At 49.5% G+C, this 20,724-nt stretch overlaps 2 protein-coding genes across 2 annotated transcripts in view; one reads left to right on the top strand and one right to left on the bottom strand.

Moving 5' to 3' along the window:
- NRDE2 (NRDE-2, necessary for RNA interference, domain containing) overlaps positions 1-1,630 on the top strand; it is a 44,382-nt gene extending 42,752 nt beyond the window's left edge. Inside the window, exon 14 of the mRNA XM_043472767.1 lies at positions 104-1,630. Within this exon, the coding sequence (XP_043328702.1) occupies positions 104-229 (126 nt within the window). The 3' untranslated portion in view covers positions 230-1,630. The remainder of the gene's footprint in view (positions 1-103) is intronic.
- On the bottom strand, positions 1,583-13,698 carry PSMC1 (proteasome 26S subunit, ATPase 1). The gene is made up of 11 exons (XM_043472768.1): positions 13,626-13,698; positions 10,027-10,080; positions 8,898-8,994; positions 7,774-7,898; positions 7,391-7,576; positions 7,077-7,205; positions 5,859-5,955; positions 3,913-4,102; positions 3,295-3,446; positions 2,809-2,963; positions 1,583-1,902 (listed from the first exon to the last, which is right to left on the bottom strand). The coding sequence occupies exons 1-11, from the start codon at positions 13,626-13,628 to the stop codon at positions 1,768-1,770; spliced, it is 1,323 nt and encodes a 440-aa protein (XP_043328703.1). The 5' UTR covers positions 13,629-13,698; the 3' UTR covers positions 1,583-1,767.
- Positions 13,699-20,724: the final 7,026 nt, after the last annotated feature.

The raw sequence follows: 20,724 nt of genomic DNA, 5'->3' as shown, positions 1-20,724 counted from the left end.
CCCCTGGGGCTCACTAAGGTGCCCCCTGGGGCTCGCTAAGGTGCCCTGAGTTAGGGCAGGAGGGGGGTGGGGGCCGCCCGCTGACTGGTGTCACCCCGCCCAGGCGCTGTACATGGATGCCGTGGAGTACTTCCCTGACGAGATGCAGGAGGTCGTGGACCTGATGACGGAGAAGGAGCTGCGGGTGCGCCTGCCGCTGGAGGAGCTGGAGCTGCTGCTGGAGGACTAGACGCCGGGTGGGGTCTGCCCTGGGGGCCGGGACCAGCCCCGAGACACGGGCACGCGTGTGCCCAGACCTCTGCCCTGCAGGGTCTTCCTGCCAGTCTCACCTCTTGCACAGTTTTTGCACGTGCAGATGACACAAAGCTGTTGTTTTGCACATACGTGTGAATATGTATGTGCACAGACAAGAATCACGCCAAAGCCGTCATGCTCCGGGTGGGTCCTTTTGGCCCACTCTCCCCTGCCCAGCCCGGCTGAAGGTTCTTTCTGTTGGCATCCTTGGGGATCCTGCCACGTCTCCCGGCTCTTGCTGTCGAAAGAGAGGTCTGGTTACTCACCAGGCCCTCCTCCCTGCGGCTGGTGAGCCCGCTCTGCCCCTCTTCAGACCAGAGCAGCAGGGAATCGTGTCCACCTTGGGGTCCTCAGCTGCACCACACGTGTCCTTCCTGTTCCCGAAGCTCCACTCGCGGACCTCTCGCCTACGGACTTGGCGGCCAGCGTCGCCTGGAGTTCGTGCCGTGGAGACCCTGGGCCCGTGGCCCTGCCGAGTCAGATCGGGCTCCAAGAGGGAGGACCCCTGTCAGGGGACTGAACAAACAGGGACCCCGCTGCAGGGGAGCAGGCCCGGGTCCAGGTGCAGAGAGCGTGGCCTGCTCCTCCGTGGGGAACCCGTCTCTGCCTGAGACGCCGAACGTTCGCTTCCGGCCACATCAGCCGCGCTGCGCTCGTTCCGATTTCCAAGAGCGGTGATCGACAGCCGACGGAGCGGAAATGCTATGTCTTCTCTGACGTCCCTTTTTAAACACAGTGGACTTCTCTGCGTTGCGCTTCTTCGTAAATCATGCTCTCTAGAACTGCTGAGAACTAATTTCCTTGGCCGCTCGTCCAGAAAAGCAGGCGTTGTGGAACCTGGGCTAGAAACGGAGGGACACCAGCTAGGGGCACGGCGGTCTCGGGCTCCGACGCTGCACTGAGCAGAGCGCGGGGCGGAGGGAGCCAGGCGAGGGGCGGCGCCGGCGCTTCTGAACTCTGGTGAGAGGGAGGGGTGCTGACCGCCGCGGGGCTGCCCCTCTGAGACTGCGTTGGGAACCGTCTCAGCAGCACCAGTCCTCCCTTCCTGCCCCAGACCCTCCAGGGGCAGCCCCGGCCGGGGGGTCGCAGCCTTGTTGCCTCCACAGCAGAGGTGGGCGGCCGTGTGCTCACGAGCCAGCGGCTGCTGTTTAGAGCCGCCGCCGGCGGAGCTGTGCCGCGGGGGCGGCAGGGACGCGGCCTGCAGTGCCTCTGGTCCCCCAGAGGCTTCCCCACTCCTGGGCCCACCCACTCCGGCACGGAGCACCCAGCGTGTGGACAGGACTCCGTGTTAAGAGAAAGAACGCTTTATTGGGACGCCGGCAGCCCGCCAGGGCCCTACACGCGTGCTCCGGAGGGACGCTGGATGCTCTGCCAACCGTGGCCAGCGGCACACGGCGCCCAGGCGGCTCCCTCCCACCCTCGCCCCAGGGGCCGGGACCTTCCCAGCCTTTCCTGGAAGGCAACTCTGGTCCACTACAGATAGAGCCCCTCCGGGGTGCCTTCCTGTTTTTTATAAAGAACATTTTCCTTCGACTTTTTGAAGTCTTCATTTGTTACTTTCATTCTGCGCTCTCTCAAGGCCATCAGACCAGCTTCTGTGCAGATTGCCTGTATGAAAGAACAGTGTATTCAGAGAAGGAAATACTTTTTATACTAACAATTCAGAGAGCACTATTTGGAAATCTGGTGTTGGCATCCAGGCCAAACAGATTTTTTCAAACTTAAATGTTTCAAGCATTCTAATTATTTTCTCAAAGGACCTGAGGTGGCTTAACCTGAGAGTATCTCATTAAGGAAAAGGCCTGTCTTAGGCTCTAACTAGCTGTGTAGCCTGGCAGGTCAATAAATCCTCAAAGCTCTGCTTTCGTTAAAGGGAATAAACCTAAGAAATAGATAAAATGATATCCAGAGGCCACATACAGTGACATCCATTTCATTTACCTACAGTCTTAAGAGAAAATATATTCTGGTTAAATGTTTACAAGTTTCAGACAGTATATATTCGAATATATTCTCTTTCTCAATAATTACTTGCCAAAAGTAAAACAAAAACCCAAGCAACACGATAAAAACACAATCCTGGCATTGCAGATTCTATCTGGTTATGGCCTTCAGCGGCACATTTACTTCAAGTGATCTGGAAAAGAGTATTTCTGCACACAAAAAACAAGTAGAAGGGTAACATTTGGTAAATGGAGGTGATGAGTATATGCGTGTTTACTATTGTTGCAACTTTTCTGACGGCTTGAAAATTTTTTTCTAAATAAAAAATTAAGATTTTAAAATAATGTCACCTCACTCCCCCGCTGAGACCAGCCTAGTTCCATAGATGTCACTGAGACACAGTTCAGTGCAGGCAGCGGGACCAGGCCTGTGTGCGCCCCCACCTAACCGGAGCGTCACCCAGGTGCCCCTGCAGGGAGCAGGCCGTGCCCAGTCACCGCTGCCACACCCCGCCCCTCAGCGTCTGGGAACACATGATAAAACAGGTACAAATCCAGCCCAGCGCCTCACCTTGATGTCGGCACCAGAGAGGTCGTCTTTAGCCATGATCAGGTCATCCAGGGTCACGTCGTCGGCCAGTGTCATCCTGCTCGTGTGGATCTGGAAGATGCGCTTCTTGGTCTTCTCGTCGGGCAGGGGGAACTCGATCTTCCTGTCAATGCGGCCTGTGGACACACGAGGTTTTCAGTCACAGCCTTGGTGCCCCGGCCGGCCCTGGCTGAGAGAGGCCTCCGTCTCCTCACATGAGTCATCTCAGTCAGCGTCCTGTACCAAATCTTAAAAAGCGTCTCAAGGCTAAAAAGGTCGGGCTATACAGAGTACATCACAATCCCACTTAATATTATCTCAAGGGGACACAGTTTTGGTAAGTTGCTTCAAGGCAGTATTTGCCTTTGTACATATCACCTGTTAACCCATCCTCCCCAAAGTGCCCTTTAGAGATACAAAACCACGTCAGCGCATTCACGCTCCCTGATGGAGCCCGCGAAGACTGACCTGGTCTGATGAGGGCCGGGTCCAGGGTCTCTATGCGGTTTGTGGCCATGATGACTTTCACGTCTCCCCTCGAGTCAAACCCGTCCAGCTGGTTCAGCAGCTCCAGCATCGTGCGCTGAATCTCCCTCTCCCCGCCCGAGTTGGAGTCGTACCTGAGAGAAGCAGCCAGGGGGCATGAGGACCCTGCCCGGCTGGTGAAGGCACTCGAGACACGGCTGTCTCCACCCGTGTGTCTCTCCACCCAGAGCCCAAGCTGAACACCACAGTATCTTCTTTGTGGTCATTTTCATGCCTGAAATTGTATCACTTTTATTCAATCTCCACGTGTGAGCTCCTCGGGGGCAGAGACTCATCTTCACCGCTGTCTCCAGAGTTTGAAGGGTGCCGGGCTCCGAGCCGGTGCTCATGGCACGGCTGTGGACGGACCGAATCCACTGACGGGGAGTTGCTGCCTGTGCACGGGACGGCGGAGCCCCCCGGCACCCGCGGGGAGCGGCGCGGGGGGACCTCGGCAAACCAGCACGCAGCCTCTCCCGGGCCTGCCCACAGTCCTCCTTCTCAGAGCAGAGGGGCACGATCTACCCCTTAATGACACAAAAGAGGGAAGAGAAAGTCTACCTTTTCGTCCCAATAGCATCAATTTCATCAATAAACACGATGGATGGTGCGTGTTCTTCGGCAACTCGAAACAGTTCCCGAACGAGTTTGGGGCCATCACCCAGGTACTTCTGAATAAGTTCAGAGCCAACCACTCGCAGGAAAGTGGCCGAGGTTTGGTTTGCTACTGCTTTGGCTAATAAGGTTTTACCTATTTTAGATTGAAAAAGAAAAAGGGAAAAAAACCTTAAGTGAGGTTTTAACATTAAGAATTGGTGGATCCCTCTATGAAAAGCATGTTCTCAAAGCAGATAAGGAAATTTAAAAAAACCTAAAATACATATTTTGAATTTAGGAAGACAGTTAAAAATAATCATCATGATAACATCAGAAAATACTTTTATTGCAAGTTACTCAAAGTTGCATATAATATTCACCTGACCCCATTCAACCAGGGTTAGAGAACCAAACAACTCCTACAAAACTATGGGTGAGGAAAGCAGACCCGGGAGCACTGGGTTTGGCTGAAGGACAGAGGGTTCCTGAGCAGGCCTGCAGCCCCAAGGCTACCTGAGGGCGAGCCCAGGCTCCGGGCGCTGAGCCAGGACCCGCTCCTGAGGAAGCCCGAAGCTGAGCGCCGCTGGGAGCTCGAGACTTCCCTGTCTGTGCAGCGCCCTGGTGGGGTGCTCCTCACTGCTCTCAGGACAGCCCTGACACTTCTCTCTGAAGTGGAGAACCAGAGTCAGCAAGGGTACCCACCCTGAGAAGAGAGCGCAAGACCACCGCCCTGGGACGGCGAGACCTGGGAGAGGCCCACCCTCGGGCCTGTGGGGGAGGGGGGCTGGCCGGGGACACAAAGGATCCTGGGCCAGTGGGAAGGGGGGCAGAGGTCTAAGCTCTGCGCCAGTGAGGCAGTGAGCTCCTCAGGCGGGCAGCCAGCAGCAGGTTCAAATGCTCATGAAAGGGCTGGACTGCTCCCTGAGGGCGTAGTTAAGGGCGGCAGACAGAGACCAAAAGGGGGACCCCTGAGTGCCGCTGGCCTCTCCTGAAACCTCCCGTCCTGGGCGGTGAACGAGAGGAGCTCCCTGCCTCGGCACAGTCTCCCCGTCCCTCCCCGCGGCGGGCCTCCACACAGACCCTCCTGGGGACACGGCTCAGTTCACGCAAATGACCTCCCTTCCTCTGGAGCTTACAGAGCAGTGAATTTACTAAGCCCTGAACTCACTGAGGTCAACCCAGCGCCTAATGGACCAAATATGTACATGCGTTTTCATCTTTATCCGTTCATTCACCCGACGCGACACTCCTTCAGTCGCCAATGGCCCGGGAGAGTGCGCGGGTCTGAGCCGCACAGGACCGCTCTTACAGCCCTGGGCCACACCGCACCTCTGCTCCCCACCTCTGCTCAGAGTCCTCAGGGGAGGGAGCCGGCATCGGCGCTTTCTAAGGCTCCCAAGGGGATGCCAATATGCTGCCAAGGTGGAGCACCCTGTTCCTATTTTTTCTTACAGACAATTTTCAATAGACTTACATTACTGTTAACCTTGAAAAGTACTATTTTACAACATACACATGTAGCACATCTGAGTAAACCACAGGAGTGCTGGGGAACTGGACATGCATTCACACCAAGCAGGCACTTTTGGGGGGGTGTCTCCTGGTGTTTACTTTCTACTGTGATTCCTACGACTGTTGTTAACATACTAACTCTGTGAGGTCTACAATCGTGAGCCTGAGACAGTTCAGTTTCTTAGCACACCTATCAGACAGCATGATGTACTTTCATGTGATAAGTGTGTTTCCAGAGGAGCTGCTTATTCACAACGTCTAATATGTCACTTAGAGCACATTTTTAAACTAAGGATTTGAGGCTCCCTGACTCAATGGCTAAGTGATTATAACCAGCTAATGCTGCAGCTCAAGAAACGAGCTCAGTGCCTGGAAAGCGACCAATGCAGAGTACACACCTGTGCCGGGCGGACCATAGAGAATGACCCCCTTGGGGGGCTTGATCCCCATCTCTTCATAATATTCAGGATGAGTGAGAGGAAGCTCCACAGATTCCTAAATAAAACAAACACTTGGTAAAAATGAAAGGCTTTCCTACTGAAATGTATCCTATTCATTAACTGGCATCATGGGTATGTCACTTGCAACAAAAAAAAGCTAAAATTTCTATTGTTCTTGTCAGAGACAATGTCTGACTCCCAGCGGCAGCAGGGACACACTGCAGAGGGTCTCGGTCCCGCGGGGGCTCCCAGCGCCCTCCCGTCTTCCTAACCGCACCCGATTTCCCGGAAGAGTCAGCCTTGAGTATCATTTAACAGTAACATTTGCCCTTCCCGAGCAAAAGGAATTTGAAGCTTAAATTCACCCTTTTCAGTGAAACTGCAGGCAGCAGCTGGCAAGGTTTTCTGCTGCTGACCCACCTCAAGACATGATGGCTGTCTTCCAGCTGTCTGAGAGTCGCCATGGAGCTCTGTGATGGCTCCGAACGCCCTTCCTACAGATGAAAAGCCTGCAGAGGGCTGCCCCCGTGTGCCCCCACCCCAGGACCGTGGCAGGAGCCGGGACTACGTTCTAGACCCAGCACTGTGTGCACGCCACCACCCTACCCCAGACATCACTTGGGGGTTTGTGTAGCCACAGCTGGAATCAACAAATTGGAAACAAATTCACACACAGATAATCATTAAATGTTACACATAAAATGTATTAAGCGGCAGTAAGAACTATCATATAATTTATTCTTACTTCTGTCACTGAACTCAATATTAGCAACACAAAATCCTGCCACTGGCAAGCTCCGAGTCAGTTACTGGTCTGATAATAAAGAAAAAACAGGACTTCCCAGGTGGCCCTGTGGTCAGGAATCTGCCTGCCAACGCAGGGGCACAGGTTCGATCCCTGCTCCAATAGAGTCCACGTGCTAAGGCAGCCAAGCCCATGTGTCACAGCTGCTGAGGCCTGCCTGTTCCAGGGCCCTCGCCGAGAGAAGCCACATAGAGATGCACGCGCCACCATGGAGGCGCCCCGTTTGCCACAACTAAAGAAAAAGCCCTGGCACGGCAGCAAAGGCCCAGCGCAGCCCAAAACAAAGTCAGAGGAGAAGCGTGCCGAACAACGTCCAGCACCCCACAGTGAGAAAGCACAGGGCTAGACCCAGAGCTGCTTCCCAGACGTACCTTGATTTCCTGGATTTGGTTGTCCAGCCCCCCAATATCAGCATAGGTCTCCTGGGGCGCCTTTTCCACCTTCATCACCGTGACCAAGGGATCCGTGTCGTCCATCAGCACCCCGATCACCGCGTGCACCTGACAGGAACCAGGGAGCTTTAACACCGGATCCTGAGATGCACCGCCTGTTTACACAGAGGTGGCAACCACAGAATCCTTCTCTGCCCTCAGGAGCGCTCCGGGGGTCGGCGTCCACGGGACAGGTGGACAGACTAAGAGGAAGGAGACAGCGCTCGAGGGGCTTTCTGAGACCGCCACCTGACCTTGTGGTTGAGCAGGACCGAGCAGCCGGGCTCCAGCAGGTCCTTGTCTACAAACGAGAGGATGCTGACGTAGTGCTCCGAGCCCACCGACGTCGACACGATGGCGTGGTTGTCATCGATGATCTCCTCCAGGGTTCCTACCGACATCGGGGTCCCCCTCAGGTCATCCACCTTCGACCTTTCCTCCTACGTGAGAGCAGGCCAAGGAGAAAAAGCAGCTTAGACCGAAAAAGCAGATAAGCTGATGGCTCACTTGATTTAAACGCAGTTGGTGCTTTTAAAAAGCAGCTAAATAATAATTCATTAAAGCCTGAAAGGTTCAGCTATTTAGTTCTAAATAGAATTCAATTTGTAAAAGAAGTTATAATAATTTCTCAATTTACCTCTTGCTTTTCTTCTAAAGGCTTCATTTGCTCCTGATTTCTAATGAATTCTTCCTCCATGAGAAGATAGTCTTTAATTCTCTCCAGCTTCAGTAATTTTAACCGGCACTGAGTGTGAGGTGTCACTGTAATTAAAAAAATAGTCTTATTATACTTGGAGCCTGAAGGCTGCAATTAATTCAGTTCCCCTTGGAGAAGGAGAAGTTAACACTTAAAATAAGCCTGTTTTACTTCAGTTGGATAGTCTCGGAGAAATGCAGGTTAGTGACCCTAAGCAAGCAGGTGCCTAAAGGCAGAGGAGAGAGGGATGAACAGACAGAAATGCCACCTTTACCACAGACTAATTATCCGTAACTTGACTCTGGTTTTGAACTTTATATGCTCTTCTGCTGGCCTCATGACCTTTTCTTTATCAGTAACATCCTGATTCACTACAATAGGTTAATGGCACATTTTTAACTGCCTGACTCAATTATTAACTGAGCACTATTTTAAAAATCAGTTTACTGCACCTAAGTCGGAAGAGCCTGGTCTAGGTGGCAGATGAGGGTGGTGGAGGTTTCTGAACTGAAGTCTGCAGGGGCGAGATGCAGGCGGCTATGAAAGGACTGGAGAAGCACGTTTTAAGCAGGGGGAAGCAGAGTTCCTGATGCGCGAGGCAGAGTGTGAACGACACTCGAGGGGTGAGAGACCCGGGGTGGAGAGGCGGGCTGAGTCTGCCACCTGTTCTGAGTCTTACTCCTTATTTAGCAGGAAGACTTGAAAAATTTTACATTCAGGCATAAACTCATGCTGTGAATTCCAATACAGTGGCATTCCATTTTTTCATGAAATGTATCTCTAAGGTAACCAAGCTCAACCTGTGTTTTCTACCCTAACCTTGTACTCTAATACCCTAGAGAAGCTGCTTATCTAAAGGAAATTAATGGACTTTCTTGAAGTGAGACAGTGTTATCCTCTGTATACTGTTAGAACTAAAATATAGCTTCTACTCCAACCTAGAGAATGCCACACACAGTCACAGGCCTGGAGCTTCAACCTCGCGCTACCTCCTGTCTGTCCACACTCAGCCCTCTAAGCTGTACACAGAGACGGCGCCCCGGGACCTGGAGCCGCGTCATTACCCAGGGGCAGTTTGCTGGCAGCATCTGGTCCCTTTGTCTTCTTCTTCTTTTTCCCAACTCGAGTTGGTACCGGAGGTTCATATTTCTTTTTCTTGTCCTTGGGTTTTCAGAACAGCATAGAAAAAACAAAATCACAGAGATCATATTAAAACACAAATGTATTTCTGCAGGACCGTCATCTATTTCCAGGTGATATAATTTTCCCTGTCTTTTAGGATGTTATTAAAAACGCTCCTTAAAAAAAAAAAGAAAATCTGTTTTTCATTCTTTCCATTTTTATGTGTGAACGTAATTATCTTTTTTTAAAAATATATAATACACACTAATAGATCATTCAGCAGAGACATTACTCTGCTGACAAAAGTCTGTCTAGTCAAAGCTATGGATTTTCCAGTAGTCATGCATGGATGTGAGAGTTGGACTATAAAGAAAGCTGAGCGCAGAAGAATTAATGCTTTTAAACTGTGGTGTTGGAGAAGACTCTTGAGAGTCCCTTGGACTGCAAGGAGATCCAACCAGTCCATTGTAAAGGAGATCAGTCCTGGGTGTTCACTGGAAGGACTGATGCTGAAGCTGAAACTCCAATACTTTGGCCACCTGATTCGAAGAGCTGACTCATTGGAAAAGACTCTGATGCTGGGAAAGACTGAAGGCAGGAGGAGAAGGGGACGACAGAGGATGAGATGGTTGGATGGCATCACCGACTCGATGGACATGAGTTTGGACAATCTCTGGGAATTGGTGATGGACAGGCAAGCCTGGCGTGCTGCAGTCCATGGGGTCACAAAGAGTCGGACACTACTGAGCGACTGAACTGAATAGATCATTCAATAAGGAACAGAAGTCAGAATTCAAGAGTTACATGCCAGAAGTTGGAGTTAAATAATTTGACACAACTTTTCACACCTAAGGATATTAAACACTAAAATCACAGACAATTTAACACTTCTGGAATGTTTTTACTTTTATACCTCTAAAAATTATTAATTCCTTAATATCTACTTGATGGTCAATAATCTTTTGTAAAACATGAAAAGGGTATTTGAATTCCCAAAGAACTTCTCAGCTGAGATCTGACATTTCCCATAATTTACTCACATCACAGACATCTGGCTTCATGTTTATTTACCTTGTCATCCTTCTTGCCACCTCCAGGACCATGACCACCACTCTGACTTTGACCCTGAAAAAAAAAATTTAAGCAGAGGTATAAATTCAGGGGGGTTTCCCTGGTGGCTCAGTTGTAAAGAATCCACCTGTAATGCAGGAGACGCATGTTTGATTCCTAAGTCAGGAAGACCCCCTGGAGAAGGAAATAACAACCCCCTCCAGTATTCGTGCCTGGGAAATCCCAAGGATAGAAGATCCTGGTGGGCTACAGTCCCAAAGAGTCAGACACAACTTAGTGACTAAGCAACAACAACATAAATTTAGAATACCATCACTTCAAAAAACCCTTATTCTCCTGTGATTCTAAGACACCAACACTTCCCCCTCATTTTAACATTTCTGAACTCAAGATACACCTTGCAATCAATGTGTAAATTTAACGTGGCAAAATTTCTTTTTACCAAAAAGCTATTAGTAGATCAGCGCTGCACCTTGCCAGACTGCATCTTAAATCAAGGACAACTTTATTAAGAAAAAGATGTAATATGTTATAAGGGCTTCCCAGATGGAGCTAGTGGTAAAGAGCCTGCCTGCCAATGCAGGAGACAGTTTCGATCCCTGGGTCAGGAAGATCCCCTGGAGGCCATGGCAACCCACTCCATGGAGAATGCCTGGAAAATCCAGTGGACAGAGGACTCTGGCAGCCTATAGTTCATGGGGTCGCAAAGAGCTGGACACGAGTGAAGTGATTTAGCATGCATGCACGCACAATGTGTCATGAGACTGAGATCCTAACCATCCCTACTTGAGGGGAAGGTACAGGGCTGGACATTTTCTAATATAAAACTACCTAGCTGAGGCCACCAAGAGTATGAAATTGGGCCACGATGAGAGCTAAATAATTTAACCTATTCAACAATCACTTATCAATCACTCCTTACTAAGGACACACCAAGACCCAGGAGACTTTCCTCTCAACGGCAGGTCCATTGAGAGATCTCTCAGTGGCAGATCTAAAGTCTGGGCACTCAGGCAGGTCCTTCTTCCCAATTTAAAAAGCTGAATCACCTTAAGCTATCAAGAACTTAGTGTATTAGTAAGTTCAGGAGAATTTCTGATTTTAAAACAGACCCTTCAGGTACCGGACAATGTCTTACACAGAGTAAGGTCTCAGAAACAACAGCATTTTAAATAAGCAATAGTGAATTTACTTGATTAGAAAGCCCTCTCAGCCCCCTCAAATCACTTCCACATAGGCACCTGTAAGTTAAATCACAAGCTTCACTATCAAGACAAAACAACTCCCTAAAGGAATTAAGGTTGAATCTATTTCCCTATTTGCAAGATTCTTAAAACTTTGCACTTTCTTCTGAAGAAGGTAATTAAGGGCTCTGAGAAATTTGGGGAAACACAATTAGTTTTACTGCTATAAGCCGTCCAAGTTACAGGCCTTTAACAATTCCTTATACCCCTAAGGAAACGTGCTGGTGACTGGGGCAACTACTGTCTGTGGTATGTTGATTACGTGCCTAAGTCTGTACAAGACACTTTCCTTCACTATCATATTTACACCAGACAATTCTTAAAGGTAGGTTTCATTATTACTACTTTCTAGATGAGGAATTGCAATGCGCCTAAGAACATAGGCTATGGAAATAAATGCATCCAGGTTTGAATTCCGACTTCATTCCTAATAGTCTATGTGACCTCAGGGAAGTTAAGTCACCTCTCTGAGCCTTGGTGTCCTATCTGGAAAGCAGGGATAATATTAGCTCCTCTATGTTGCTGAAAGTGGGTAACGGATGTATAACCACTTTGAATCTGCATGACTCACAGAACCTACTCACCAACACAACGTTATGCTGAATAAGAAATGTTAGGGTCAGGACCTCAGGGTGGTTAAAAAGTCTGGGCTCCGAAACAAAATCCATCTTGGTTCAGGTCTCCCCTCTGTCCCCCACCCCCCCAATCTCTGTTTAAAATCCACCCTGGATCAGGTCTCCCCTCTCCTGTCCCCCCATCTCTGGCTTTGTCCAGGCCGCCGTATCTTACTGGACCGCTTGTCTCCCAACTGAGGTTTCCAGGTCTAGTCTCTTCCCTCATCCATTCGGATAGTACCTTCTACAACAAAGATCTGACCCTTTCAATCGCCTCAAAAACCTTCAACTACTCCCTAGCATTTATGGCGTAATGTCCAAACTCTCCAGCTTGGCACGCCTGGCCCTTGCCAAACTGGCTTCAATTAACCTTTTCCAGGTTTGTCTACCCGTCCCATGACCTCTAGGTCTGGCCCCACTGAAGGACATTTCCCCAAGTCAGTCCCAAACTTCTCCATGTCTGGGGCATTTACATGATGTTTCTCAGCCTCAAGTAACTATATGTGTTATACTAAACACTAAGCGGTGTACTAAACAAACAGATCCTCTGAAGTTGCCACTATCATTACCCCTAGTCTACAAATAAGGAAACCGAGGCTCAGAGAGGTTAAGTGACTTGACAGCTGTCACAAAGCTGGTAGGAGAGACAACACACTCCCGGCCACTGGACACCAGTATCTGTGCTTCTCTACTGCATGGGTCACTGCAGCACACCCGCAGGCCCTGTCTCAGGTTCTTCCTTGGTAACCTCCAGGGACTATTGACAAGAATAACGAGCAAATGTTGGAAAAGTACTTGCCATGTGCTTGCCAGGCCTGGAATACTGCTGCCAAAAAGTCCTTCCAAGACCTGCTTGAATCTGTGGTGGGACTAGCTGCTGCTCACCATACAGACCAAACACATTCCCCGCTCAGGCCCTTTGCACTTCCAGTCCTACCAGGACCAGTCTTTCCCGGATGTTTGCACAGGCTCCTCTCTCACTGGATTCAGGTCTCCCCTCCTCACTGAGGTTCGCTGACACCCGGTGTAAAACAGCCACCTCTCCCGCCCTTACATAAAGCAGCCACAAGCAAAGGCGACTCGCCCGTCCCCATCCCGCCCCGACATCCTATCACATGCTACTTCCTCTCTTTTTTAACCTGCCTTCTAGAGAATGCAAGTGTCAAGAGGCAAAGACTGGGTCAGTCTTGCCCGTCCTCTGTATGTGCAGCGCCCAGAGCAGAGCCTAGACGCCCCCGTCCCCCGCCCTCAAAGAGCGGCTTCAACCCGGGAGCTAAGAAACCAACGCGAGCTAAGCGAGGCCCCGAGGGGCCGTCCGCTCCGAGCGCCCAGTCAGAAGGGCGTCCTGAGGCGCCTGTCCACCGTCCCCGCGCCGCGCGGCCCCCACCACCCGCTCCCACCGCCGCCTCCGCCGCGCGGCCCCAAGGCGCTCGCCCCGGTGACTCGAAGAGGCTTCGGCCGAAACTCCCCACGCCGAGGGGCAGCGCCCGGCTGGAAAGGGACAAAGCCAGCCAACCTCAGCCGCCCCGCCGCCCCAGGGGCCCTCCCGGCGCCGAGACCCGGACTCGGGGAAACGCCAGCCGGCCCCCTGTGGTACTCAACACGCTCCCCAGGAGCCTTCGTGCCCCGCCCGGAGACCGGGGCGGAGGGCGGACCCGGTGCCTCCGGCAGCGGCCGGCTTCTCTCGCCGTGGGCCGCCTGCACCCATCGCCACGGCCAGCCGAAGCCCTTAGTCACTCACCATCTTGGTCCGGCCGCTCGAGCCGCTGCCGCCGCCGGAAGTGCGCTGCCAGGGCGGTGCGTCAGGGGCGGAAGTTACCGGGGGCGCCACGGAAGCCGACAGGGGCCAAATCTCGCAGGGACCGGGTTGCGCCCTCTGGGCCTGCGCGAGCGGAAGGGCGGTGATGCTCTAACTCACAAGGGAGACGTGGGCCTTATTGAACTTTCACTTGAAAAAAATGTCTAAATCGCAGTTATTAGGTTACTGTCAACAAGTTAAGACAATGACCTCGACTGTCAAAGACAATGATGAAGATATAGAAGTGAAATGAAGTGAAGTCGCTCAGTCATCTCCGACTCTTTGCGACCCCATGAACTGTAGCCCAGCGGGCTCCTCCGTCCTTGGGAGTTTCCAGGCAAGAGTACTGGAGTGGGTTGCCATGTCCTTCGCCAGAGGATCTTCCCGACCCAGGGATTGAACCCCGGTCTCCCACATTGTAGGCAGACGCTTTACCGTCTGAGTCACAAGGGAAACTATAAACAATTTTGAAGATATAAACAATTTTGTGAAAATATAAACAATTTTAAATAGGCCAAAATCAATCTGAGACCTTGCCTTAACTTCTCCACGAACCTGAGTAGCCTTTGGAACCGCGAGGTTGACATACTTTTGCACCAGCATTTCACGTCTAATTTGGTCTCTGGAATTAATCTGCTCATCTGAGATGGTGTCTCATGAAGCATCTAAATCTGGTGGTTTGTTTGTTTTCCTGATGACTTATATGACATCCGGTCAAAATGCCGAATGTTGTCTTAAAAGTCCTCATCTTGCACCGGGTTTGTACCTTCATTTATTACATCCGTCAGGACATCAAAAAGAAACAAAGCTGGGACTCCTGGGACTCCCATGGCTGTCCAGGGACTGAGACTCCCTTCCAGTGCTGGGCAGATAAGATCCCATGTTCAGTTCAGTTCAGTCGCTCAGTCGTGTCCGACTCTTTGTGACCCCATGGACTGCAGCATGCCAGGCCTCCCTGTCTATCACCAACTCCCAGAGTTTACTCAAACTCATGTCCGTTGAGTCGGTGATGCCATTCAACCATCTCATCCTCTGTCGTCTGCTTCTCCTCCCACCTTCAATCTTTCCCAGCATCAGGGTCTTTTCCAATGAGTCAGCTTTTTGCATCAGGTGGCCAAAGTGTTGGAGTTTCAGCTTCAGCATCAGATCCCACATGCCACCCTGCCAAAAATATCGAAAACTTAGAAGCAGTATTGTAACATTCAAAACAGCTTTTAAAAAAGAAAATAAAGATGGGAAGCAGCCTTTTAGTCTCCAGAAACTTCCATAGCAGGTGTTCAAAACACTGAACTGGAGAGATGGATTTGTCTGATCTGTCCCGCAACCCCCTGCCCAATTTTGAAACACTAAAAATATTTATCTAACACACAACAGGAAATTACTCTTTCCATTTCATCACCACTAAAACGCCGCTGTAATGGAAAGTGTTGATACTGCCAGGCTCCACTAACAAAGCTGGCATCTACTTCATGTATGAAATGATGCGATAGGTTAGGGGCAAGACAGCTCTCCCTTCACGAGTGCTGAAAACGATTCCAGAGCGGTACAGAAAGTCTAGACAATCTGTGTGTAATCTGAAGAAGTGTTGTGTTCCGGAGATGGCATCACATTTGAAGAACATGGGCTAATAGTCTCAACTTAAGTTATTCTGGAGGATATTCACTAAGAAGTGCTTCTTAACACAGGGCAAACCTGGTCGTCTCTTTTCTCCCCATCATGGACGCCCATATTCACTCAGCTGACAGCCATCAACGCATAGGAAGAAACCAAAAGTTCAGGATAGCTCTCTGCAATATGTTAAATCTTCTATTTGAAAAAGAAGAACAGTTGAACAGGCAATCAGCTCAGGAGTTAAGAGTGTGGGCTCCCACTTTCAATCTCCTTCCTGGCCTTCTCGCTGAGGAGCTGTGTGGTCTTGGTGAGCTATTTAAGTCCCTTTGTGACTCAGTTCTGCATTTGTGAAACTCAAATGTTTGCATTTAATAAATTAGGAGCTTGGGATTAACATAAACACACTATTATTAATGTGTGTGTGTATATATATACATATATGAATAGATAACCAACAAGGACCTACTATATATGGGGAAAGAATCTAAAAAAAGAATGAATATGTGTGTGAATATATACATTATTATATATATGGACACACAACTGAATCACCATGTGGTACACCTGAAATTAACACAACATTGTAAATCAACTATACTCCAATAAAATTTTTAAAAAACGGTTACTCCTTCACAGGGTCCTTGTTTCAGGGCTAAAGTGCCTAGAATTTTAAGCATCAGCTATAATTATTAGTAGTAGTATTTTTTAATACACAAGTTTCTCCTAGTTTCCTCATTCTCTTCTATATCAGATGGTCACATGTTGCTCACAAAATTTATAATCTGTTGGTGCAAAGCAGAGAAACATGAGCTTCTGCTTCCTAAGCCAGGATCAGAAACTAGCTTCACGGGGCAAGGAAAGATCCCAGGACCTAGAACATAGACTCAATAGAGTCCGTGTATTGTAGTTAGGAAGGAAGCCTGGGATTCAGAGCTTGGGACCAGACCTAGAGGGGCGGGATAGTGGGAATGAGAGAAAGGCTTAAGAGGGAGGGGATATGTGTATACATGTGACTGGTTCATGTTGTTGTACAGCAGAAACCAACACAAGATTGTAAAGCGACTGTGCTCCAATTAAAAAAAGAATAGATAATGTGTATGTGTGAAACTGAATCACTTTGTTGTACACCTGAAACTATCGTAGCAATGTTAATCAACTATACTCCAATATAGCATGTTCTTCTTATTGTTGAGTTGCTTAGTTGTGTCCACCTTTTTGTGACCCCATGGACTGCAGCACGCCAGTCTTCGCTCTGTCCTTCACCAACTCCTGGAGCTTGCTCAAACTCATGTCTGTCTCGTCAGTGATGCCATCCAACCATCTCATCCTCTGTCGTCCCCCTTCTTTTCCCGCCTCAATCTTTCCCAGCATCAGGGTCTTGCCCAATGAGTCTACTCTTCGCATCAGGTGGCCAAAGTACTGGAGTTTCAGCTTCAGCATCAGTCCTTCCGATGAACACCCAGGACTGATCTCCTTTAGGATGGACTGGTTGGATCTCCTTGCAGTCCAAGGGACTCTCAAGAGTCTTCTCCAACACCACAGTTCAAAAGCATCAATTCTTTGATGCTCAGCTTTCTTCACAGTCCAACTCTCACATCCGTACATGACCACTGGAAAAACCATAGCCTTGACTAGACGGACCTTTGTTGGCAAAGTAATGTCTCTGCTTTCTAATATGCTAAGTTGGTCATAACTTTCTTCCAAGGAGCAAGAGTCTTTTAATTTCATGGCTGCAGTCACCATCTGCAGTGATTTTGGGGCCCCCAAAAGTAAAGTCTGTCATTGTTTCCATTGTTTCCCCATCTATTTGCCATGAAGTGATGGGACCGGATGCCATGATCTTAGTTTTCTGAATGTTGAGTTTTAAACCAACTTTTTCACTCACAGAACTACTTGGTACTTAAAACAGTACCTGGCCTGTAGTAAGTACTGTCTATATTTATGTGAAACTATTTTTTAAATAAAAGGTGTAGGTAAAATGACTGAAAGTTCGATAACCTGCTACTAGAAGCAAACCCCAGGTTTAGCGCCCAGGCTGCTGTGACTGTGGGTGTGTTTCCTGAAGCTGGTGACAAGGACTGAGGTGACCGGTGCCTGCAGTTTAGAAGCTCACCAGCAGGGGGCGCCATGCAACCAAATATTCCCAGCAGTCGGATCATTAATAGATTTTCCTTGTAATTTTAATTATTATTAATTAAATAGATTATTATTAATATTTACCTTGCCTTTGGAGGTGCTGCTCCTCCGAAGTACCCAAGCTGCGCCCGCTCCCTCTCCGGCATGCCTTGCTCATCCAGTCCTCACTTGTGCCTGCTTCGGGCACTTGATCCCAAAGATACATGACATAAAGCTAAAGACTTTGGATTCCACTTGCTCTTACCCGGTGCCCACTGGCCACCTTGTTAGACAGGGGCTCAGATGACCCCACAGGATGCTCTGAGTTTATCCTATTACCCCGCCCCCACCCCCCTCCCAGTGTGCAGGTGAGAAGCTGGGGCTCAGAGACATTAAATGAGGTCCTCGAGACCACATCACTAATGGGCAGTCAGGTCCAACCTAGACACGCTGGCTCTCAACCTTATTTTCATCTTTTTTTCAGAGGAAAATACAGAGGGTTTTAGAACCGGGATGCAGCGTCAGGTCCACAGTCTACACTTCCCCAACGGTTGCTCGGTGTCTCAGCCAGCCCCTGGGGGGCCCATGACCTCTGCTTGGGGACATCTGTGCCTGGCTTCCTCCTACTTAACTTTCAGGTCTCAGACGCTGCGGGGAGCTAGCCAGAACTGCAGAGCTGGTACGAAGAGTATTTAGAGGCTCAAAACATGTGAGAGTCAGCAGAGGCAGTAAGAAATCGTGGAGCTGCCTTATCTGACTGAAAGCTGCAACTCCTGGGAAATGGGCCTTCCCTGGTGGCGCTAGTGGTAAAGAACCCGCCCGCCAGTGCAGGAGACACAAGAGACGTGGGTTCGATCCCTGGGTTGGGAAGATCCCCGGGAGGAGGGCATGCAACCCACTCCAGTATTCTTGCCTGGAGAATTCCATGCGACTAACACTTTCTGGGAAATGAGGCTGCCATGAATTTCCTCTTGGGGAGCTTATTTCCAGTAAACTTGCCATAAATCTTCCCTCTGGGGTAGTTTTATGGCCCTGAAGAAGACAGAAAGCCTACTCAAATCTGCATAGACAAATACCATCACAAACTTTCTTATCTCCTATTTGTTCTCCTAAAATATGTTTGTCTTTCCTAAAGAAACCTATTTGTTCTTCCATGGAAGCCTTTTCTCATCCCTCCCTTTCCCCACTACTAAATAAGGCATATAGCCTCTAACTTTGGGGTTGCCCAGGTAGCACAGTGGTAAAGAAGCCACCTGCCAATGCAGGAGACCCAAGAGATGCAGGTTCAATCCCTGGGTCAGGAAGATCCCCTTGAGGAGGAAATGGCAACCCACTCCAGTGTTCTTGCCTGGGAAATTCCATGGATAGAGGACTGAGAACCACCACCACCAAGCCTCTAACTTTAACAATTTATTGACTTACCTACTTCTTTTGTTAGCGCCCATATCGGTTCAGTTCAGTTCAGTCGCTCAGTCGTGTCCAACTCTGTGCGACCCCATGAACCGCAGCACGCCAGGCCTCCCTGTCCATCACCAACTCCCGGAGTTTACTCAAACTCATGTCCATTGAGTCAGGGATGCCGTTCAACCGTCTCATCCTCTGTCGTCCCCTTCTCCTCCTGCCCTCAATCTTTCCCAGCATCAAGGTCTTTTCCAGTGAGTCAGCTCTTCTCCTCAGGTGGCCAAAGTATTGGAGTTTCAGCTTCAGCATCAGTCCTTCCAATGAATAGTCAGGACTGATCTTCTTTAGGAGGGACTGGTTGGATCTCCTTGCAGTCCAAGGGACTCTCAAGAGTCTTCTCCAACACCACAGTTCAAAAGTATCCATTCTTCTCAGCTTTTTTTATAGTCCAAGCTCCCATATATGTATGAATAAACCCTTTGCTCCTGTTAATATGTCTCTTTTCAGTTTAATTCGCTTGTGCCCACAAACTGAACTAAAGCAGGTAGAGGAAAATCTTTCCCTCTCTTGTAACACCATCCACCCCAGGGCATCTTCTGCTTGGCTCTCAGAGCTGATATTTAGCCCAGCTATGTCTCCTCAACCCTTCTTTTCTCTGAGAATCCCACCGGAGTTGGGTGGTTATTGCTGGAAGCAATGACGTAATGTTGACTGTTCTCAGATGCTGTGTTCCAGGTGCCGCGTCTATGCTCACCCCCGCACCCTGGGCCCCTGCCCCGGCCCGCAGTGGCCCTTCTCCCCGCTCCCTGATTGAGGACTGGGAGCCGCTCCGCGGGGCCAGCTCTGCTCTTCTTCACCGAGTGGCCACACAGACACCTTCGTCCTGAAGCCGTTCCCGCTTTCCCCCAGGGCGCTCGAACGCGGCTCCCTGGGCTTCTTTCCCTCTTGCTTTCAGACAGGTTTGTGAGTCTCCCCACCTAGAGGAAGTCTCAGCTCCCAGCTGCCCTGTCTGCTCCTGATTTCTCTCGTTTTCACAGGAGGGCCGCTGGGACGACTGTTTGGGCCCCTGGATTCCTGAAACGGGTCTGCGTGTGGCTTCTGTGACCTTCACTCTCCTGTTCTTGTGGTTTAGTCGCTAAGTCATGTCCAACTCTTTTGCAACCCTATGGCTCCTCTGTCCGTGGCATTTCCCAGGCAAGGAGACAAACTGGTTGCCATTTCCTTCTCCAGGGGATCTTCCCCACCCAGCGATCGAACCCGTGTCTCCTGCGCTGGCAGCAGGCTCTCTACGCCAAGTCACCGGGAGCCCTCACTCTTCTGACCCCGCTCACGCTCTTCCCCGAACTGAGGGGCAGACGCTCAGTACACGATCTTACAGACCAAAGGAGAGAGCGTAACCGAGAAAACACGAGCCAGTCACTCTGCTCTGTCACGCATATATATTCCATCACGCGTATATATTCCATCACGCATATATATATTCCATCACGCATGTATATATTCCATCACGTGTATATATTCCATCACACATATATATTCCATCACACGTGTATTCCATCATGTGTATATATTCCATCACGCATGTATATATTCCATCACGCATATATATTCCATCATGCATATATATTCCATCACACGTATATATTCCATCACACATATATATTCCATCACACGTGTATTCCATCATGTGTATATATTCCATCACACATATGTATTCCATCACGCATATATTCCATCAGGCATATATTCCATCATATATATATATTCCATCATGCATATACAACCCCATTAACATTTTTATGTGTTTCCTTAAGCTGTTTTTTCTCTACGTATAATAAAAAATTAAGCAAAATTTGGACTGTACTATATATTTCTCCTTTTTACTTAAAAAATGTTATCACAGTCATTTATCAGT

The sequence above is a fragment of the Cervus canadensis genome, chromosome 6 (assembly GCF_019320065.1).
Source record: "Cervus canadensis isolate Bull #8, Minnesota chromosome 6, ASM1932006v1, whole genome shotgun sequence".
NCBI lineage: Eukaryota > Metazoa > Chordata > Mammalia > Artiodactyla > Cervidae > Cervus > Cervus canadensis.
Note: the sequence above shows the minus strand (reverse complement) of the source record. Positions and strands in the feature narration are given on the sequence as shown.

Coding starts and splice junctions, on each gene's coding strand:
- PSMC1 (XM_043472768.1), bottom strand. Junction 7,206..7,390: donor CGGTCCTGCTCAACCACAAG/GTCAGGTGGCGG, acceptor GGTTCCTGTCAG/GTGCACGCGGTGATCGGGGT. Junction 4,103..5,858: donor CTATGGTCCGCCCGGCACAG/GTGTGTACTCTG, acceptor AATCTAAAATAG/GTAAAACCTTATTAGCCAAA.